Here is a 22,413-nt window from a genome sequence, read left to right on the forward strand (position 1 = left end):
TAAAGCCTGACTGTGTGCGGTAAGCACTGCAGTAGCGCTGCCTCTCACTTGCAATCAAACAGGATTGCAAGTGAGAGGCAGCTGTGCTGGGTGGGGGGGGGGCAGTCTGTAGGTGTGGTCTAACCCCTGCCGAACTGTGAGCGTGGCCGTGTGGGGGCTGGAGGGGGGCCTTGTGGGGGGGCTGGAAGGGGGGGGCTGTGTGGGTGGCTGTAGGGGGGGGCTGGAGGGGGCCGTAAGGCGAGGACACAGGAGAGTACAACAGCAGTGGCAGAGGATATGAAGGTAATGTTCTGTGATCTCCGGCAGAACCTAGCCTTGAGAGGAATGTCTGGTCTGGTCTAGTGTGGAGAGGAGACAAATGGAGGAGAGGAGTGGAGGAGAGGAATATGCAGATTGAGGAGAGTAGAACGGCAAGAAGTTTGTTTTTACCTCAGAGTTGGATGAGCAGGAGTTGGCTCTTTTGGGACATAGTTTGGGTCTGAAACGCCACACAACATTTAAGTTACACATATTTGTTTACATATCTTAAAATACTTTTATACTAAACCAAAATTTGAAACAGACCATTTCTATTTGCTTGATGCATTTCCCTCTTGACAGTAACTGACTCACCGCATCCCAAAAGCCCTGAGATGCCCATGGCTAAAAAGCAACTTGAGCAGTAATCTAATGCCGTAAACTGCCCTACCTGTGGAGATCTATAAAGTCTGAATTTGAACAGCATACTTGTCTACTTAGTACACTCATGCAGGGAAATATATTTCACTGGCTGAACATTATAGCCAGTCTTTTAAGGTAGCTTATTAATTAGTATGATGCCAGCGAAACAAGGCTTTATATTGCCCTCTACCCTGACTTTATAACTCATGTATAACTGATGACTATGCTATGCTATGGCTTTCTAATGACTTTGTAAGCTTTTATAGTCGTTCCTGTTAATTAGACTCCCACGTTAGTGAAGGCACTTTCAATTTGCCCTTTGTTAGCAAAAAGCTACACCAATGGGCTGATTGTTTTTTCACACATGGCTTCTGAGGACAATCAACAATGGAGTACACTACAGGATCTAGCAGTGCAACATTGTACAACAGCACAACCCAAAGCGCGTTCGTAGTAAAGAGTGCGTCTAAAATCTAGAGTGAAGCGCGTTAACTAAAATGGAGTTGCCCGTGAACATCGCATTTGAGGGACGAGGAACAGGTCAGTGATCTCAAAACGCCTCTGTCCCAGTGTTGTAGATAGTATTACCGCTTTCTACTCAGGTACACATCAGCTTATCTTCTGTTCACCCGTGGGATCGACTAAGAGCAACTTGTAAGTTACACCATTGCACAATGCCATGCACCTCCACAACGGCGGATCTCAAGAGTTTCCTGTTCGTGTGATCCCTTTTTTCCAGATCTTTCTATTGTGAAATCCTTTGTGCTTCAGAACCGATGCCAGGTGTTTCACCTTGTGTAGATCAAGGACACCGACAGAGCCAAACCCTGTCTTAGCCACAGGGACCACGGACTTAGGCTGAGTCAACAATCAATGTGTGTGTGTGTGTGTGTGTGTAGGAGGTGGAATAACTAAGAATCTCTTTCATAAGAGCTTTGTCAGTTGGCATCAAAGATGTACATTCATGCCAGTTCCCTTGGGTGACAGATGTTAGTGGCCATGTGAAGCCATGGAGGGGCCGAAGATTCACATTGTGCTCCTAAGCCTTCTCTGTTCATGAGAAAGGTCTTGGGCATTGGGCAAGGTTACTTTCCCACCCCCCCCCCCTATTTACCCATAAACGTGTGAGAAAGCACACCCGCCACACAAAATCTATCCCACCTCCCGAGTGCCATTACCTGAAGATGACGCAGAGGGCGCTGGTGAGCACCATCGCGCAGAACGCCGCCCCACTGACGGCCGCCAGCATCGACTCCGCCCTGGGGCCCGCGGGGCTGTAGGCGTGGCGGTCCCCGCCCGCCGCCTGGGCAGTGCGGTTGTGGTAGTGGAAGAGGAGGGCGAAGCCTCGGCCCCAGTGGGTGGTGGTGATCAGCTCCATGATCACCTCCACCATCTCCTGGCTGGACCCGAACACCAGCTGGGCGCTGGAGGGCCGGTTGGAGCCGCAGAAGCGCGAGGAGAAGGCGACGAGGTCGGAGATGTAGAGGACGTCGTGAGGGCAGGCGTCCAGGACCGACTGCTGGGTCTCCGGGCTCGCCGTCTCCGTGGGGGAGGCGGTGGTGGGGGTCGCCGGGGCCGGGGTAGACTCCTCGGCGGCAAGTCCCGCGTCGGGGTCTCCTCGGACGGCCGGCGAGGCCGAGTTTGCGGCCTTGTCCCCGGGGGGCTGGGCCCCTGGGAGCAGGGGGTGCGACGGCGGGGGGGGAGAGGCCGGGTCGGAGGGGGCGTCCGCTGACCTTTTGGCGGAGTTGGAGACCCTGGCGATCTCCATTTTGGTGGACTGCTCTTGGACCACCACGTGCTTCACCTCGTCCTTCAGCGCAGACTGGGGCACCTTCTCCGACGCGTCCCTCCGAGGGGCCGACTCCTTCTCCGACGCCCCCCCGGAGTCGTCCGACCCGGCCGGGGTGAACGGGCCCCCCTCGTCGCCGAACTCCGGAACGGAGCCGTACTGCGGCGACGCGTCCTGACTCTCGAACACGTCAAAGTCGAAGAACTCCAGGATGAGCTGGTGACCGACCGGCACAAAGAACTGCCAGACACAGTGGGTCCCAGAGGAGTAGTTGTAGGGGAAGCCAGGAGACAGGATCAGCCCCTGGACGTCCACCACATCCACCTTAGCTCCACAGTCAAAGTAGACCTGAACAGAACAAAAGCAATTGGGGACTTAACTGTACGGCAATGAACAGCTCGTGATTAAGCGGACAGGAGTATAATGATGCTGAGTTTGGGGTTTTAAAAATCATACATTTAAGTGAAGATCATCATTCGACCAGCTACATCCAAGAAACATGCCCGTGATATTTTAAGACAGATACTTTCCAAAGAGTTTCAGAGAATCTGAGGCAGGCCCCAATGTTCCAGTTCAAGTCTTGTGATGTCAACGTTTGACAAACACATAACATACTCCTTTTCAGGTTACCGTCAAACGAACAGCAACAGAGCTGAACTATTCAACCCTCCTTCAGCAAGTATATCAAAGCCCAAAGCCCAGCCTTGCCTGGCCTGATTGGGCAACCCTAGGGAGGGTTTTCCTTCAACCATGCTGGCTGTAATTTTTCCCAGGTGTGTGGGGTTGGAGAGGGGGACCTTGGGCCTAAGCAGAGGCAGATGTGGGGCCAGGCTGAAGAGCTTGGCGCTTAAGGTGGACCAGACCTTTGTAGGGGGGCATTGGGTTTATGAGTTTCACTGTCTGGACCAGGTTCTGGACTGTGGGAATGGCCCAGGCAGAGCTCAAAGCAGGCAGGAAGAACTGCTTAGCCAGCCAGGTAAATAACACCCGCAGGCCATGCTAGGACTCTGCGAGTGGGTAGACATTTTATGAAGAGCTAAGGAAGGAGGGAGGATGGTGGGCACTGAGTAACTCGGAAGAATGAAAAAAAAAAAACACAGAGCCAGACAGGCCTTTGAGTGCTACATGGCCCATCACTCTGCATGTTTGCATCAAAGGCATTCCTCTGACGGTTTGTTTTAAGTAGCCAGATCTAGATGTTCGGAGTCCATCGTGACTCTATAAGAGGGACATGGCTGGACTCTGCTTCCCTGCTCTAGACCCTTGGAGTCAAACTCAAAGCCCTTCTATCTGTTGCTGACACAGCTGGCAAACCTCACAGCCAGTCCTGAATGTCCGACAGACAGACAGACAGACAGACAGACAGACAGACAGAGGGAGGGAGAGAGAGAGAAAGACTGACCCATATATACACACACATCTCTCCCCGTGTATTGTGTTCCTACTACCTCAACAAGACTTCAACACCATGAACACGATATACTGATGCTTCTATGTACTTCTCAGGACCCCCCGTTCAGAACACTAGCAGCAGCACTGCACAAGTTCAGAAATAACATAGGACTTACACACAGTCAGATCTCAGGGATTTTGTGCTTTTACTGTAAGGTACACATGTGCAGTAAGGAGTCACTAAGCCGCTTATGTTGTATTTTGTTTAAGAGCATAATTAACAGCTGCTGTGTAGAAACTTAAACAAACGGTTACAGTGAAGGCTACTGTGTTTGGTGCAGTGAATAGTACTTTTGTTTTCAGATGTATTGAATTTAGTACATACATTATTCCCAACGGTAGTCGGGGATATAAAGGCTATTACGTTTGGTGCTTTGTTGTACTGGAAAATTGACATTTTCACTGCGTTGGATTTGAATATTACTGTAGATCATTCCATAATGCACTCTGAACGGCCTTTAACTCTGAAGTAAGTAAGTAAGTAAGACTTTATTTATATAGCACATTTCATACAAGAATTGTAGCTCAAGGTGCTTTACATAAAATCAATAAAAACAATAATACAAGTGAGAAACAATTCAAACTAAAATAAAAATCCCAATAAGATCTCTGTTCAAGAGAGAAAACAACTTTAAACATGCATCTTAAAAGTAACATATACATACTGTATATAGTATACAAATACTGAAGGAATTCATGTGCCACAACACGTAATTACACGGATGACATTTGAACTGGTCAAATGCCATTCCCATCGAGGTTAGAGTGCAAGATGATTTTAGGTTCTGCCCGGGGGCATTGAAGAAATGATGTTGCGCAATCGGCTATAGAATGGAGGGAACAGCCTCACAACATGGAGCCCTGGGGGAAGGGAGATGTGTGGGACAGAAACCACCGACACGGCCCACGCTAGACACCGAGCTCCAACACGTGACTGCACGTCGCATACCTGACTGTTCTTACACCGATATCACGCTAAAGCAATTTCAGTTAGTAGCGTCCCCTTCCCACTTCTGGGTGAGAGAACCGTGTCACGTTAAAAGACAATGTCATCTCATTTCCCCCGTCACCCCACGCCGCCCCCACCTCCCTCAAGGCCCCGAACCCCCTCCTCCTATAACTGAGGCTATCTAGAGGTCCCCAGTGCGATATGTACATGCTAGACTACACATGAAAGGGCTCCAAAGTGCCACAGTGTCGAATGGAAAAGGGACATTCTTATAATGCCAAAGCACCCCAGTTCTGTTACATCATAGGCAGAGCCGGCACACTGGCAGGGCGCTGATTATTCAAGGATGCCTTTTTCTCATGGAGAACAATGGCCGACAGTGCCATTCAGTGCAACGCTTTATGTGGAGACGGGAGATAATATTTTAATGCTTATTAGTCATGCTAATAAGTGGAAGTGAGTAAATGTTTATGTAAGACCATGCTGGTCATCGCTACCCGGTCATGCTCCAGAAAGATTACTGGACTTCCCTGGATGATCTACAGAAGTAGATCAACCAAGCACATAATTGTGTTGAGATGACTTGTGCAGTGAAATGTCCAAAAAGACAATGGCATTAGCCGGAGGTCCTTAATGAAAGTATTGTGGAGTAACTGTAATGCATCACTACTTGAATAAAAGTGATAGCAACGAGCAACGAATATTACTAATCCTGCTCTCCGGATTAAATACAATAGGCTTAAAGGCAACAACAACAACAAAAACACTAGCCAATACCCCATTTTAGCAATAACACAAAATATTTGACAGTTCTGATGTTTGGAATGCCAGCTTACAAGCATGCCCCTACTCACTCTCCTAATCTCCAGAAACACCTTGATAAATAGGGGGAAATTCAAGCACTGTGATCAACCTTGCCTTTCTCAGCAACAGGAGTACACAAACTGACAGCAGACACCGTCGCATTAGAGGCTGCAGCAACAGAGCCTCTCCCCTTGCACAGCGCTGTAAGCCACCCAGTTACCCTCCCTCACATGCACAAACAGCCCCTGAATGGACCATAAACAGGCAGGCGGGCCCCTCAAAAGGGGGCAGGGATCCTCACTGGGTCTGTTTACTGGAGGAGAACAGTGACACGGCTTCACAGGCTAGCGCTTCGGTAGCTAGCTAGCGCCAGGCCTCCGAAGATGTGGGCTATATTTTTGTAGGTTTAAGCTTAAGAGTTTGCTCTTTGGCTGCGTGTTTGCCAGGTTCTCATACTCTGCCCCTTGATACGGCAGTTTTATTGGATTTCATTACATAATGCGGTTACTTGATGTTCACTGAAGTGCTATGTCTTTAAGGGAAATGCAGGTCCTTGAACCCTTACTCTACAGCTGTGAGGTGCACAAACACAAGTCCAGGATCCTACTTAGTATTTCGCTTGGGACATCAACATCTGAACCAGGGTCCCATGCCCACACATTCACGCAGTGGGGAGTTTACAAACCACTCATGAGTTTGCACCAGTGACATCTACTGCAGCCCCCCTTGACCTGTGAGAAGGCTCACCGGCCTCATCAGCCCTAAATACTGGGCATCACAGCTAGCCATGAGCGATGAACACGCAGGGGTCAATGCTGTTCTGTGGTGGACCGCGAGGCAGCTAATGCTGAGGCCAGAAACCCGTCTTGCGTTTTCCGCAAGCGCTGGAGAGGGAATGCCGAGAATGGTCGAACTGCGGTACTCCCACTCCCGGAGACGTGGCTGATTGGGCGAGCCGACAGGGGGGTTTTAAGTCCGCATTTGTGGTGCGGCCCAATTAACATAGTTGTTTTTCCTCGGGAAGGAGTTGTGGTCATTAAGGACGCCGGAGAGGGAGAGGCATGGCGGCGTCATCTCCATGGTGGTTCCGACCAATTTGGAGAAATCATTTCCAGATTTTGGAATGTGATCCATTGGCCTCATCAGGCGGTGGTAATTAGTCTCTCAGCAGCAGTTGAATGAATGAGGTGCACCTCCAGCCCACCACCACCTAAACCCACCCGGATGACAACAAGGACAGCCGAGCCCCGGCTAGAGCTTTTAAAGCCACAGTACCGCAGCAGCACGACGACCAATAACTACTTGTCAATGATGGGTTTGTGGGTCAACCGAGGCAGAGGACATATGACAGTTCTGCGTCGGGACGGTGGTTGTCCCACCTCCTCAGATCAAATAGATGTGAATCAGCGCACCTCCCAAATAGTTGCGCAAATCTGGAGCCCGGACAGACAATGTGGTTTTCCCAAAACAAAGGATCAAAAGTGAGAGGAGGAATGCTTCCGTTTTACTGCGGGGATGAATTCCGAGCTTGTTTATTATGCCGTTCCAAAAATCAACTTAATACAAAAGAGGACTAGAGGACAAAGCCATCATTTACGGTGTCCCCTCAGGCAGATAATCGCAAAGATAGTGAGCACCCTATACGCACGGAAACTAAAGCAAGGGACACTGACAATTCAATATAGTAGGGGCTTTTGTTTCAGAATTCCAAGAAATTCTGCTGTTGAGCCCCCATTCACTACCAGTGGATGGGGATGGATGTTGACAGTTGGGAGCCTTAAAGACTCTCCTAGCAATAGTACTGTGCTAGTCATGGTGACTAACATTTCTGAGCATGCCCTTAGGGACAACTCTTCGCTGTGACACCGGTGAGCCCCTTTTGATGTAACTTGGCGTTTCCATACATAAATCAGAAGGGGGAGGAGAGAAGGGGGAAGGAAGACACAGGAAGTTGACTGACTTATTGTATACTGACGAAATTTGACTCGGCTGCCAAACTTGGCAGGAAGGATCTAGACGTTTAAAAAGTGTGGCTTCTAGCGTAAACTGTGCATCATCTGCAGTCAGTAATCAGGTTAGGAATGTCTTTCCAAAAGGCTAACCAGTGAAAACAACTCGACAATGTGTGCTAGGAGTCTTCCAAAAGCCCTATGTGGCACCAACAGCAACATTTCCATGCCTTACAGTGTTACTTCAACAATTTGCTTGGCTAGTGGCTAAATTTTCTCACATTAAAATGAGTACAACATACATCCAACTGAATAAAAACAAGAACACCAACTGGATAACTGGCATCCTCTATGGAACCAGCTGACAAGATATCACAGGTCATGTCATCAACTTGGACATATAATTAATAGAATCATTATGATACTATTATGGATTCAGTCATGCAGGTGGCTTTATGAATGAGTTCTAGAACAGCTACATCCTTCTAACACTGTACATCCTTCTAACACAGTTAGTAAGATGTAAAACCATGAGGTGAACTTGTTCTGGTCAATGTGCTTCTCTTTTCAAATGCTTATTTGCTCTGTAGCATTCCTCTACCTACTGTACAGTAACGTTGAGTAGGCTACAATACACGAGCATGTGAACAGTTATTAAACATTTTCTTTCGTGAAATGATTGTTGCTAATATTAAATAAGCATGACCCTTAAAACCCACTACATTCACTAAAATCTTGCAAGCTAGTATGAAAATACCAGCAGAATTTGTAATTATTACTATATTTAAATCCCTTTTTTTCTTGAACAACCACAGCATGAATGAATAGATGTTGTGCATACATGTTGATGCATGTGGTGGACCCCACGTTCCACGATGGCTCATATTTGTGATATTAAATCAACGCACAACTCTTCTTTACTTAACAACAACAGCCACAAGTGGAAAACTATCCAAAATACATGTAACTGTTGCAGTGTTAAGATTTCTTCCTTGACATATGCAAACCGAAGTGACGGAGAAACTTTTCATTGCGCTTTTTCATGAGGGAAGAGGTTTTTGTGGTGAATAAACATTAGGCATAATACTTACTTTCTGTGCAACGCAGCCCGTTACGAATAGTAGATACGTAGTTGTAAAAACATTTGCCCAAAACGTGGTATTAAAACTCATTTTCTTTATTTCTTCCTTTTCTCCGACGCGTACTGAACCGTAGCCCACTCTTCTTCACACTCTCCATTCACCTGAAGTTTCGGGAGCGCGCTTGTATCGTTCATGGACCCGCATAGACAATCAAATCACAGGGGTTATGCATGCGCTCACTATTTGGCATGGCAGCTACTCAGTCCTAATGCCAGTAAGTACCCTTCTGCGTAAAATTCCACATTCAATCTGTGGCGCAATTTGATACACGCGTCCTGTAGATGTATTATTATGTGAACATGTGGCAAAGACATCCAGTATATCACTATTCTTCGTTTTGAGTCAACAGTCCTTACGTGATTTACATTTAGGCCCTATTTACTAGTCAAATATAGCGTTGCGAAAACTATGGGATATGGCAGGGATGTGGGATGTGTAATAAGGAAAATATGACAGCATTTTAATTTCGTAAATAATCACATAAAAAAATTGATTTTGTTTTAACATACTATAGCCTATGACTATATACACAGTAGGTTTATGTGACATCGATACTTGCAAAGATAAAAAAAAGTCTGTAATGTTTTGGCATTCAGCATGGTTGCTCAAAGAGAGAGAGAGAGACAGACTGACTGACAGAGAGAGAGAGAGATAATTTGACAAAGACCACCAGGGGGCGGTATTTTACCACCAGGAGGCGGTATGGCATTGTTTTGAGAGTATTAAGGGGCGTGCCTACATGCCAACAACTCCCTTTACGTACAATGTGCGTTGATTATTGTAGTTCGTGTAGCAACTCATGCGACGTTGGAAATCTCAGTCTTTAAAACAAATGTCATACAGGCTTATCATTTCTACACTATAAATTATATGAAAACGAATTTTAATTATTACATAACTTTACATACGAAATATTTTACAATATCTTTAACAGATTTAAAACAACATTGTTTACAATTTTGTTTCTGGTCGGACAGCTACAGCAATGGAATGCATATAGCCACGTAGGAGCAGAGAAGAAGCGTCCAAAAGGTTGGCATTTAATACTATTTATGTGCTTTTCAGCATATGTCATTCCGCAAATTGAGCTTGCATTATTTAAGTAATATGAATTTAGTCGTGTAGTGTCAACTGATTAATCTCACAATCGAATACGTGTTAATATATATGTGTAGCGATCTCTAGATGTTTTGCCGATGACACACAGACTGCTAAGCTAGTTTGCTAACTCAACTGCATTTCAACCATCAGTCACATCCTAGCAAGCTAGCAAGCTATCTACGCGAGGCTAGATTAAGCTAGGCTAGATTTTTTGTTTTGACACAATAATCGTTCAGTATAAAACGGTTACCTCGCGACATCTGTAGAGTAACAGCAGGCCAACTTGTAATTTTGAGACAATTTAATTACAGTCATAAGTCTATTGGCTGGCAAATAGCAAACCAATAAAGGAAGCAATAAGCAACAACATGCTGCAGTTATCAAGTTAGCAGGCTGCCTAGCACAGGCTAACTGACTTGTCACATCTTCCTGCTATCATATTCATTACACGGTCTCGGGTCTGCGGCCCCGCTTGCGTGTTGAACAACAAAAAGAGCAACATGACCCTGCTTGAATACGATTCAGTTTAGTAGCGTTAGCTAATAGCTATCTAGAAGGATTCAGTCCTTGAGATAACTACCCTAGCCAGTAGTTAGCCAGTTAGTAAGCTATAATAAGCAACTCCAATCCACTTAACGTGAGCCCATGCTTAGTTTGTGTTACTTGTGGTATTTGGTTTCTTTCTGTATGGACCGAGGTTGTTTAATGTGTCAGTGGTTAATGATCGCAGTACATCCATATAACGTTAGTGAACTTTACTCGTCAGGGTGGATGATGCACATTTGACAAACATTTGAATTGTGTCCTTTCAGGGGAGCTTCTTGTTGTCAGTTCACGAACTCACCGACTGTCAAATCTCGAAGACAATGTATTGAGAGAAGACACCCTGAAGCATATTTAAAATGGAAAGTGAAGCTCAGCAGCCAGATGTAAACTTGCTATCCAAAGATGGCGGCAGTGATTCTACAGAGGATGGCGTACTGATACTGAAGAAAGCAGGACTGGAGACGCCACTGGCCTCAGGGAATGGTCTAAAAAGTGAGTGTGACAAAGCCTGGCCTTCAGTGTATGATAGATGGTATGACTTGATATGATGACTATAGACATTCCGGATGAAAACTGATGGATGTTCTTCTGTGTTCCAATAAAATAAATATATTCTGAAAACGAGAAACAATTAAGTATATATATATATTTGTTGTAGTCCAAAGTAGACTCAAATTAGAATTAAGAGAACAATATATTTTATCTCAAGCTACATAGAGAGTATTTTCTTTTTGACTTCTATTCCCTAGATATGCAGTAAATGTTTGAATGTTTCTGAAGAAAGTAAAATGCTTGCGTGATTTGTATGTCTCAGAAATGTCTGGACTAAACCGTGAGCCTTGCCTCATAATTCACTCACACGACACATTGATCCAAGAACCGTACAATGTCTTAAATCTGCATTACATCAAAGGTAGTCCCGAGGCTCATCACTCCCTGTGAAAATGCCTCTTGTAGTATAATTAAAAGCTGTCAAAGGAATTGTGAAAATGCCACTTTTAGTTTCCATTGAGCTATTGTAGCTTGTCAGAGCCGTTTGACAGGTTACTCTGGGTAGATTCAATAGATTTCAAGTCACTTGAACGCAGCTTTGTTTTCTGTACCGCACTGGTGTTACATAGCAATCCTTTGCCATTGCGCATGATGGATTCCAGATCATGCAACCTTAAATGACCCCCGTCCTCCCCCCTGTCCTCCCACCCATCCTCCCCCCCTGTGCAGGTCCTGTCAGAGGAGACGCAGTGCCGAACGGAGGAGAACGACTGGCGGTGGAGGGCCGGGGCGCTGACGGGGTGAACGGCCGTCCCAACGGCCCCCCGTCTCCGCCCCTCCCTCCCCAGGGTGTCAGCCCCGCTCGCAGCCCCCCGTCCACAAAGCCGTCCCCCCAAGGTGTGGCTGCTCTCCCACCCATGCTAGAGAAGTCTGAGGAGTCTAGTGCTGAGGGCACGGGTCACAAGGGTGACACTTTGCAGTCGCTCAGACTAAGTATGCCTATGCAGGAGACGGAATTGTGTAAGCATACTGAAACCTGTATCAGTGAGTGCCCCACCCCGACTCCCCCCCCCCCCCCCCCCCCCCCCCCCCCCATCATCCCCTGTATTTACACATTCTTTTGTTATGGGACTTTGCTTCAGAGGCTGCTGTATCCCACTTATTTTGGTCCCCTTGCCTGTGCTAGCTTACTCAAAGAGAGAGCCAGTGGGACTCTGCTTTAACAGTGGTTTGACTTCCTGGTTCCTATTTCAACTGCCTGGTTGGTATCGGGGGTTTCTGTTGTTGCAGTAGTGGCCATGTTCCCAACTAATCCAGTACTTTTGTTGTGAATGTTTATTTTTATTTTTTATATATTCATGGTTATTATTGTAACGTGTAGTCAACAGTGTATTCATATTCAGGACTAGTGTGTTTCTGGTGTGTAATTCTGGCAGACAAGAAACCCCTACACATCTTTTGTAGTATCCCAAACCGTACCGGTTTAGACCCTATATTTGAGGGAAACCCCTAGACTTCTAGTGCATCGGCTAAATACAGAACTCTGCAATACAGAACTCTGCAATACAGAACTCTGCAATACAGAACTCTGCAATACAGAACTCTGCAATACAGAACTCTGCAATACAGAACTCTGCAATACAGAACTCTGCAATACAGAACTCTGCAATACAGAACTCTGCAATACAGAACTCTGCAATACAGAACTCTGCAATACAGAACTCTGCAATACAGAACTCTGCAATACAGAACTCTGCAATACAGAACTCTGCAATACAGAACTCTGCAATACAGAACTCTTTCACTGACACCTGCTGGTTGATTAACAGCTTGTGATGCGTCTACTGCTTCCAAACTAACTTACTAATTGGAGTATAACCTCAAACGCTTTTTGGGTGGCACTTACCTCCTAACCTAAACCTGAGGAAATCAACAATGAGGCAGAAAAAAAGAGGGATTCTAACATTGTGACTGGGTTGCATGCAGCCTCATTCCTAACCATAGTTGGATTACAATGTCGTACAAGTTTGCGTCTGGCTCCCATGTGCTAACGGGCTACAAAATAAGTTGTTGGAACAATTAGGTGTTCCCTTTGAAATGACCAATGAGCTAGGCTAGGCTTGTATGACAGTGTGTCCATTGTGTGGATTTGTCTTGAATGGTGCTGGGGAGGACCTGTGGTAAATGTGCTTTTCCCGCAGCTGCCAAGGAGCCCTCCCTGGAGATGGAGAACGAGGAGAAGATTCGCCTGGACGCTCGCAGGCGCTTGGAGGACCAGCTCAAACAGTACAGAGTCCAGAGACACAAGGAGAGGGTAAATAGAAGGATATGCGGCGTGCACAATCGAATTCGTCGGAAGATATGTCGTTTAGACGTAGAGTAAGAACGTAGTAGCAATCGGAATCTAAGTCCGTATTTCGGTTGACGTTTGATTCCTTTAGCACGCGTTGCTCCAAAGCTATGTACGAATGGTGCATATAGAAAATGCTGGCATGTGTAGTCGAGGCATGGCAATCTCATTCGCTGTCTCCCCCTCCTCCCAGTCCCATCGCTCTACCCCGAAGAGTCGTCTGTTTAGCACTCTGGACCCAGAGCTCATGCTCCACCCCGAAGCTCTCCCGCGGGCCAACACCGTTTCCATGACGACAGAGTACTCCTTCCTAAGGACAAGTGTGCCCCGGGGGCCCAAACTGGGCAGCCTTGGCATCCCCCCATCCAAAGAGAAGAGGACCACGTCCAGATCCCCCCGGCCCAGCAAGATCCACTCCCTGGCTGACTACAAGTCCCAGGAGACACCAGCTGGAGCCGGAGGTGGAGGTGGAGGAGGAGGAGGAGATGGATCGAGGACCTCCGCAGATTCCTCCATGTTCTCCCACGGCTCCTCCCTGAGCTCCGTGTCCACCCTGTCCGAGGTCAGCGTCCTGTCCGAGTTCGGCTCCTCGGAGACGGACGCCCAGCCGGCTCCGTCCCTCCAGCCCGCGGACAACGCGTCCGAGGTGGACGGCAGCGAGTCGGGCGCCAGGCCCGGAGACGGAAACGACAGCGACAGCTCGTCCTACAGCAGCGCGTCGGCCAGGGGCACCGCCTACGGCCTGCTGTCCGCCGCCGTGAGCAGACAGGGGGCGGCCTACACGGTGGAGGGCCGGGAGATCGCCGCCGAGGCCATGGGCCAGTTCCCCTCGCTGCGGGAGGTGCTGCAGGCCGCCAGCGACGAGCACCAGCACCTGGGGCAGCTGGAGCAGGACGGGGAGGCGGCGGGGGAGCCGCGCAGCCGGAGGGACAGCTTCTCCAGCAGGTAGCCAACTGACACGCTCTAGCGTTTAGCCTGCAAGCACATCGATCCAGCACCGAATCCCCGGAAAAGGATGCTTGCACACCGAAGGGGTTTTAAACGCGATCTCTCTCCCTGCAGCGTGTCCTTGGAGAGCTCGGTGATGGGCCACGATGAGATGCTCCAGGTGCTGAAGGAGAAGATGAGGCTGGAGGGGCAGCTGGAGTCCCTGTCCTCGGAGGCCAACCAGGTAGCTAGCTCTTCACCGTAGAACGCCTATCATTCCATCGTTTCCTGCTCTATCCACCTCTATCCACCTCACTTCCTCTCCCCCCCCCCCCTTCAGGCTCTGAAGGACAAGACGGAGCTGCAGGCCCAGCTGGCCACGGTGAACGCCCAGCTGCAGGGCCAGATGGAGCAGGCGCGGGCCAGCCAGGAGAAGCAGGGCGCCCTGGCCACAGAGGTGTTCACGCTGCGCCAGAGCTGCTCCCAGCTGGAGCGGGCCATGGTGGAGCTGCAGGGCAGCCTGGAGAGCAAGAACGCCGGCCTGGCCTCGGTGGCCAACGACCTGCAGGTGGCCGAGGAGCAGTACACCCGGCTGGTGGGGAAGATGGAGGAGATGCAGGAGGTGGTCACCTCCAGGGACAACACGGGTGAGCGGGGGGGAGGAGCCGGGGGGGTCGAGCGCCCTGGTCGGAACGAACGCGGAACCTCTGGGGGGTTTTGGATGTCAGTCACGCGGCGCCGTGTTGCGTGTGTGTGACCTCCGTGTTCCTCTTCCAGTCCAGGACCTACGTCAGCAGATGGGTGGGCTCCAGGGGCAGCTCCAGCAGGTGCAGGCGGAGCGCAGCACCCTGCAGAGTCGGTTGAAGACCTCCCAGGCCGAGATCGACTCCCTCCAGCAGGTCCGACAGTGGTACCAGCAGCAGCTGGCCACCGCTCAGGAGGCCCGCGTCCGGCTCCAGGGAGAGATGGCCAACATGCAGGTAAGGCTTTTTGACTGCTGTCAAAGGCTTGATGTTGAAATGCTTTAGAGTTTGTTGAAAGGTTCAACATGACCATGCCTTGATAAGAAAGGCATGTAGTTATAGAAATAGAGCAGAACAACAGAACTGCATCATTCAAAAAATTAAGTAGTTTGTTGGTCAGAGTCTAGGAATGGTCTATTATTACGGCATATCGCAAAGTTACTGAAGTGGATGGTGGAGATGGTCGAATTGATGTCGCTGACTTGCGAGTGTATGATGGAGATGGATGAAAGGATGGCGTTGACTTGCTAGCTGACGATGGAGCTGGCTGTGGGGACAGTTGAGATGTGACGGTAGTGGTCGTGTGTCCGTTCTTGGTCCAGGTGGGTCAGATGAACCAGGTGGGAGTGCTGGAGCACCTGAAGCTGGAGAACGTGACCCTGTCCCACCAGCTGACTGAGACCCAGCACCGCTCCATCAAGGAGAAGGAGCGCATCGCTGTGCAGCTGCAGAGCATCGAGGTACAGGAGACCCTCGTTTAACAACTACTGAACCCACTGAAATGATTGTAATTACATCACGTGTAATTATAAAATAATTTATACCAGTGGTATCATTAATTGTGTAATTACGTCAGTGGTATCATCTGGTCTACCCATCGGAAATATAAATACTTGTAGTTCGGAGGGGATTACGAATTAATATCGATTACCAAGGCTGCGTGTTCACCATTCTTTCACATCTGACCTGTTTTCTTTTTTGGTCCATTCCAGGCTGACATGATGACTCAGGAAGCGGCCTACCAGCAGATCCAGGACGCCAAGAGCATGGTGGAGGACGACCTCACGCACAAGCTGGAGGAGTTTGAGGAGGAGCGGGAGCACCTACTGAAGCTGGCCAACACGGCCAGCGCTCTGGAGAGGGAACTGGAGCAGGTCAGCAACGTCCGCCGACCTCTGGGTCCCGAGTCCTTCCGCGTCTTCCCCCGGGGGTTCTCACAGTCCCCTCTCTCTGTCCCCTCTCTCTGTCCCCTCTCTCTGTCCCCTCTCTCTGTCCCCTCTCTCTGTCCCCTCTCTCTGTCCCCTCTCTCTGTCCCCTCTCTCTGTCCCCTCTCTCTGTCCCCTCTCTCTGTCCCCTCTCTCTCGGCTCTCTCCAGGTGAGGTTAACCCTATCCCAGAAGGCCGTGCAGCTGGAGTCCCTCCAGAAGGAGCACCTGGAGCTGATGAGGTTGCTGACGAGCACCCAGGAGACCCTGCAAACCAAAGAGCAGTCCATCAACCAGCTGGAGGCCCGCTACCTGGAGCTGGAGGCCCAGCTGGGCGAGCTGCAGGCGGAGGCCGGCGCCAAGGACGACACCATCCAGTTCCTGCGGAACGAGAAGATAGTCCTGGAGGTGGCGCTGCAGGCCGCCAGGGCAGACAAGAGCCAGCTGGACGAGGGGGCGGAGCGGCTGGGAGAGGAAGTGCTGGTGGCCTCGGACGTGCTGGACCAGCTCAGGCAGGAAGTCCAGGTCAAAACGTCGCAGGTGAGAAAAGCCGGCCCCGGCTTAGCCCGGAGGACGCGCACGCGGTTCGTTTTAACGCCGCCTGATGCTTGATACGGAGTCCGAGTGGATGAGCTTGCGTTTGTTTAGTTTTTGTTCTGCGTTTAGATTGAATCTCTGCAGCAGGAAAATGGTACACTGAAGAAACACGCCCAGAAGCTGAAAGATCAGTTTCAGCAACAGAAGGTAGGTGTTGTTAGTTCCCTAATAGAGGTAACGCACACACACACACACACAAACCCAACTCCCTCTCCCATTTCCGAACACCACAGGTCATGGTCGAAGCCTATCGGCGGGATGCCACCTCCAAGGACCAGTTGATCGGCGAACTCAAGTCCACCAAAAAGCGCCTGGTGTCGGAGGTGAAGGGCCTGAAGCAGGAGCTGCTGAGCGCCCAGGGGGAGAAGCAGAAGGCCGAACTGGAGCAGAGCCGGCTGCAGAAGGAGGTGACTCGTGTCCAGGAGCAGATGAACAGTCTGGAGGCCCACCTGCAGGCTGTTCAGACCGAGAGAGGCCAGCTGGAGAACCAGGTTCAGGTATGCTGCTGGGATCTACAAGCATTGTCAACTGCAGCTTTTGAAAGGATACCGGTGTAGCTCAGTGGTAGAGACTTTGACTGCAGATCTAGAGGTCGTAAGTTCAAATCCCTCTTGGATAAATGCTAAATGTCTACTTTTTTTAAATTGTTTTTTACATTATTTACTCTTTGGGAATATAGACACGGGGGAAGTTGGAAGATAGTTACTGTGACCGTATAAACTTGCATTTGGCTAGAAGTCTTACCTCAGGGCAAGTCCATGTAAGTCCTTCAGTGGTGTTATGGCCCCACTTTTCAGTATGGTCACATTTCGTAATTGTGTGCATGTCTAGAAGTACATAGTAAATGGCTCCACTATCAGCCATTTTGTGTGAAGCATGTGGGTACTGTGAGTGTTTCACTGCATCCCTCTGTGCTCACCAGTCTCTGCAGTTTGACCAGAGCCAGCTAGCAGCTGTGACGGAGGAGAACGAGGGCTTGAGGAAGCAGGTGGAACAGATGCAGGGTGACGCCAAGAAGTGAGTCACTCAACCATATCTCTATGGTTCCCATAGAGATAGCCGTGTCCGCGGACTCCACGCTGAGTTTCTTTTCAGAGGACGGGCGCGTGACGACTTGTAGAAAAATCGAGACACCGTTACCGCACGAAAACATGGCTTTGCAACGTCCCTCCCGCAGGGCCATCTCAGAACAGAAGGTGCGGATGAAGCGCCTGGGGACCGATTTGACCAGCGCGCAGAAGGAGGTGAAGGCCAAGCACAAGGCCTACGAGAACGCGGTGGGGATCCTGAGCCGCCGACTCCAGGAGGCCCTCACCGGCAAGGAGGCCACTGAGGCGGAGGTGGTTAAACTCAAGGCCCAGGTTGCGGAGGGAGGAGACCGCAAGGCCTTCCAGGTACGGGGAACTGGACTTTCGAAAGCAAAGCTGACCCCGAAAAGATGACCGTTGACCGCGCTCAGTCTCGAATGTGTGTGTCGTGTTGTTCCAGGACAAACTTGAGGCCCTGCAGGGTGAGCTGAAGGCTGTGAGCCACAGCAAAGCCATGCTGGAGAAGGAGCTTCAGGAGGTCATCAACCTCACCTCCACTGAGCTGGAGGAGTACCAGGAGAAGGTCATGGAACTTGAGGACGAGGTGAGAGACTGGGGCCCAAGTTGGGAAAAGTCGGTATGTACAGAAAGACTCGCTAGGTACGGTGTTTTGTGCTTAAATTCGGGGATTTGTCCGGTGGTTGACAGCTTCAGGAGGCGCGATGCTTCAAGAGGAGGATCAGGAAGCTGGAGGACGCCAACAAGAAGCTGGCGCTGGAGCTGGAGCACGAGAAAGGCAAGCTGACGGGGCTCGGGCAGTCCCACAACGCGCTGCGGGAGCATACCAACATCCTGGAGACGGCCCTCGCCAAGAGAGAGGCCGATCTGGTCCAGCTCAATCTTCAGGTCCAAGCTGTTCTGAGGCGGAAGGAGGAGGAGGACCAGCAGATGAAGCAGTTGGTTCAGACGCTGCAGGAGTCCCTGGAGAAGGAGAGGGCCAAAGTCAAAGACCTCAAAGAGCAGGTAAACGAACCCCCCACCCCCACGTCATCGCTTTGCCATTCAAACACTCTCGACCCCCCCCCCCCTCCACCCACACTCTCCCTGGTCTGGAAGCCTGTCAGAGTGTAAGCCTGGCTCCTGTCCTCTAGGTGGCAGCGGCGAAGGCTGAGGCGGCTCACAACAGGCGTCACTACCGGGCAGCCATGCTGGAGCTGTGCGAGATCAAGAAGGATCTGCAGGCCAAGGAGGAGCTGGTGAAGGCTCTGCATAGCGAGGCGCGCAAGCTACAGTGAGTCCCCACTTCATCCCTCAGCCGCGTGGCCTGAGGCACGACTAATATTCCTGCTGTTGCTTATATTCAAATCAGAATATGACTCATTTGGTTAGTCGTTGTTTTTCTTCATTCATATGACTAATATGAACTGATTTATTTGTGCATTGGTCACCCCCCCCCCCCCCCCCCCGTGCCCGTCCTGTTAACACTGAAGGTCTCAGGATGAGAAACATTCTCAGGAAGTGTCCAGGTTCCAGGAGGAGTTATCGGACGCGCACTCCCAGCTGCAGATCCTCCAGAAACAGCTGGACGAGGAGCTCAACAAGCAGCCGCTCATCAACCAGGAGGTACGACGCCTCCAGCCACCCCCCCCCTCCCCTTCGTACACGCAACCGGACCTCCGCTAGGTGGTGACCGGGGTATAGTCCAGTCCAAAACCCCCATCTCTCATCACTTCACCTCTCTCTGCCCAGGTCGAGGACTTGAAGTGGGAGATGGAGCAGAAGCAGAGGGAGATGGAGGCCCAGAAACAGCAGCTGGAGCTGCTGGAGGAGTGCAGTCACAGGGAGCTGGACGCCGTACAGACCGCCCTACAGGTGAGCACACCTGGATCTGGCTCCTTCCCCGGCCATTGTCGGGGCTCCTTTTCGACACTTTGTTATTATTATTTTTTGGCGCCTGACCTTGGATTCCTGTCCGTCTCAGAGCATCAAGGTGGAGCTGGAGTCTGCGCAGGAGGAACTGGGGAGCACCCGGAAGGATAAGTTCATGCTGCAGGCGAAAGTGGGCGAGCTAAGGAACAGCATGAAGACAGTCCTCCTTCAGAACCAGCAGCTCAAACTGGACCTAAAACAGACCCGCATGAGGAAGGTAAGCGCTGACGCTGTTTTTGCTGCTGTGGATGATGTCATATTGTATTTCGATCTTTTTGCTGTACCCTACTATATAGTATTGTACTTGAGATACTATTTCACCGTGTTCAGCATGCCTGGTAGCCGCGATGCACTTCCTTTGCAATGTATCTTATAAATACAGACTGTTCAAAAGCGTCTGCCAAACGAATCAAATATAACGTAACGTCAACTAAAACTTAGCTTGTATTTCATCCTTAAAGCCGGCTATTTTGAATTTGTCTCAGTACAAAGTTTACGTGATGTTGTTAATGTGTTACTTGGTCCAACGGAACAGCAACGTATGGAGTTGAAGGGGGATGGGAATCCATCCAACCCAGTGACTCCAGTGAAGATCCCGGACTGTCCTGTGCCTGCCTCCCTGCTGGACGAGCTATTGAAGCCCTCAGCCTCCGTCAACAAGGAGCCCCTCAATAATCTACACAACTGTCTACGTCAACTCAAGTACGATTATGTCTCTTGTTTGTCGAGTTTTTGTTGATAGAACTGCATGGGGTAAATGTTTTCATTTGTGACTTCTCTTTCAAGTGCCATGTATCATATGTATATTTAAATGATGTCTAGGATAATATAAGATGATATACACACACACACACTTTACATTCGGTTGTTGTTGTTTTTTTCTTCAGGCAGGAGATGGACAGCCTTCAGAAGCAGATGGAGGAACACACAGTCACGGTACACGAGTCCATGAGCTCACTGACCAGTGCTGAGGAGGAGCTAGCCCGACTTGGGGTGCAGGACAGTGACTCGACTGGCCCCTCCTCCCCCCTGAACGATGTGGTGGAGAATCACTCAGCGGAGGAGGAGCCTCAGGCGTCGTAATGCAGGAGAGTGGTGGAGTTTTATCCACAGAGGGCACTTTTCCTTTGTTTTTTGTTTTGTTTTCATCCTCATATCTTTATCATCTCCGATAATGGCTGCCAACATTTGGCATTATCCCATCGGCACAGATAGCGCTTGTGCAAGTAATACTATACCATAGCTTTACTCATTCTTTGAACTATATTTTTGTTACTTACTTTTTTTGATATTTATTTATTTGCTGTTCAGAAATTAATAATTTTAATCGGAAAGCGACAACTTGAAATTGTCTGTTGTAATTCATCCTTTCCCTAGTTTGATTTACATACGGCTGCTGTTGGTGTCCTGCTACAGTATAAGATTCTGGGTTACATGCACTATCTGACCTGTTCTTCCATTCTCTTGTGCCTGACACTTAAACCTGACACTGAAATCACTCATTCCATTCATTTGAGTCAGCTGTCCCATGACTGTTTGAAACTGTTGCGACTTATTATTATATACTTTTCACAGCTCAGATTTCACGCCATTACCATCTGTTGAGTTTATAATGGCCTCTCATTAAACAGGCACAATTCCTTTAGTCAAGTTTGCAATCAAGATATCGTTGTGGGTTCTAAAAACACAATTTCAACTTTTATTTTCTTTCCAGCGATCTAAGTAGGCTTGTTTGTGGTATGACTAGGACTAGTGATGTTGTGTATGGAAGGAATCTGTGATATGCTGTCGAAGGATTAAATGTATGGTTTGAAACGTTCTTCTATTGAAAGTGTGTATGATATGGTAAATAGGTTACTTTGTATGATTGTACTGTTTGCTAATCAAAATGCTATGGTTAAATGTAAATTATTTGGGGTGTTAAGAGTTTGATAAGAGTTTACTGTAACTAACTTCAAGAGGGCTACGTGGGAAGGGTGTAAGATAACTTAAGAAAATGTTACTACTATGATGCTCAGATGTTCAACTTTTGGTGTAGTTAATATTGTTCACAAATATGTCCACCCCTAAATTGTTTTTATTTTATTTCTGTTTTTCATTGGCATGAAAATGAACATTTTGCAGAGGTTAATATATTGAACAGGGTTCTCTATTTTTTTTCTCTTACTAGTTTCCCTGCTCATCTGAACATTTGACAACGGTGAAACGTGAACTACGAATATGATTTCCGCAGATACGGAAAACAACATGTTTTAGTGTGTTTATATTCACAATCTGTCTCTGTCAAGCAAAGCCAATTGCTTTCTTTAACCACACTGTTATAATCTGCGTATATGTTCAAAGGGATACTTATTAGTCAAAGGCAGAGCCATTTGCATTTGACTGGTAGCAACAAACCAACATAATCTCTAATACTGTGTTTTCAAGGGTCTGTATGTCTATGTCGGAGACGCGGATCTCGACAAAAATGACTGCATAAATCTACCTTTAACAATAGCCTAACTGTATTTTAACATAACATTTGTTGGCAAACAAAGTGGGTACAAGAAAGCTTCACGCTGCGACTATTTGCTGTTTAGCATAAACAATCTGCAACAGTTGAGGTAATTGATTAATTCCAATACAAAATATACTTTTTGGGAGCTGTATTGGTGTAACTATAATTATCGCATAAAAATTGCACTATTCATCAGTTTTTGTCCACGTCTTTATTTCATCCACTGCAACATTTTTTTTCTTCAATAAAATATG

General features: G+C 48.7%; 2 protein-coding genes across 5 annotated transcripts; one reads left to right on the forward strand and one right to left on the reverse strand.

The window, feature by feature from the left end:
- Positions 1 to 218: 218 nt before the first annotated feature.
- si:dkey-112e17.1 (uncharacterized) lies at positions 219 to 8,937 on the reverse strand. Its single transcript, XM_062451489.1, has 3 exons — positions 8,695 to 8,937; positions 1,839 to 2,797; positions 219 to 478 (listed from the first exon to the last, which is right to left on the reverse strand). Exons 1-3 carry the CDS (start codon positions 8,773 to 8,775, stop codon positions 310 to 312), a joined length of 1,209 nt encoding a protein of 402 aa, XP_062307473.1. The 5' UTR covers positions 8,776 to 8,937; the 3' UTR covers positions 219 to 309.
- Positions 8,938 to 9,652: 715 nt separating this feature from the next.
- golga3 (golgin A3) lies at positions 9,653 to 22,373 on the forward strand. Of its 4 annotated transcripts, none has more exons than XM_062451258.1 (23): positions 9,653 to 9,777; positions 10,659 to 10,884; positions 11,614 to 11,928; positions 13,086 to 13,198; positions 13,428 to 14,179; positions 14,297 to 14,405; positions 14,502 to 14,808; positions 14,939 to 15,141; positions 15,507 to 15,644; positions 15,897 to 16,058; positions 16,280 to 16,648; positions 16,775 to 16,852; positions 16,939 to 17,202; positions 17,628 to 17,722; positions 17,883 to 18,099; positions 18,194 to 18,337; positions 18,442 to 18,756; positions 18,885 to 19,024; positions 19,224 to 19,356; positions 19,483 to 19,605; positions 19,715 to 19,879; positions 20,198 to 20,364; positions 20,550 to 22,373. In XM_062451258.1, the coding sequence occupies exons 2-23, from the start codon at positions 10,749 to 10,751 to the stop codon at positions 20,743 to 20,745; spliced, it is 4,641 nt and encodes a 1,546-aa protein (XP_062307242.1). In that variant the 5' UTR covers positions 9,653 to 9,777; positions 10,659 to 10,748; the 3' UTR covers positions 20,746 to 22,373. The 4 variants fall into 4 exon arrangements, with proteins under 4 accessions (XP_062307242.1, XP_062307243.1, XP_062307244.1 ...); XM_062451259.1 differs by having other exon boundaries at positions 11,614 to 11,904; XM_062451260.1 differs by having other exon boundaries at positions 11,614 to 11,877.
- Positions 22,374 to 22,413: the final 40 nt, after the last annotated feature.

Source organism: Osmerus eperlanus, chromosome 25 (genome assembly GCF_963692335.1).
Source record: "Osmerus eperlanus chromosome 25, fOsmEpe2.1, whole genome shotgun sequence".
Taxonomy (NCBI): domain Eukaryota; kingdom Metazoa; phylum Chordata; class Actinopteri; order Osmeriformes; family Osmeridae; genus Osmerus; species Osmerus eperlanus.

Coding starts and splice junctions, on each gene's coding strand:
- si:dkey-112e17.1 (XM_062451489.1), bottom strand. CDS start 8,775: ATGAGTTTTAATACCACGTTTTGGGCAAATGTTTTTACAACTACGTAT. Junction 2,798..8,694: donor CGGGCTGCGTTGCACAGAAA/GTAAGTATTATG, acceptor TGTTCTGTTCAG/GTCTACTTTGACTGTGGAGC. Junction 479..1,838: donor GCCCTCTGCGTCATCTTCAG/GTAATGGCACTC, acceptor GTGGCGTTTCAG/ACCCAAACTATGTCCCAAAA.
- golga3 (XM_062451258.1), top strand. CDS start 10,749: ATGGAAAGTGAAGCTCAGCAGCCAGATGTAAACTTGCTATCCAAAGAT. Junction 16,649..16,774: donor TCCAGGTCAAAACGTCGCAG/GTGAGAAAAGCC, acceptor TTCTGCGTTTAG/ATTGAATCTCTGCAGCAGGA. Junction 19,880..20,197: donor AACAGACCCGCATGAGGAAG/GTAAGCGCTGAC, acceptor CCAACGGAACAG/CAACGTATGGAGTTGAAGGG.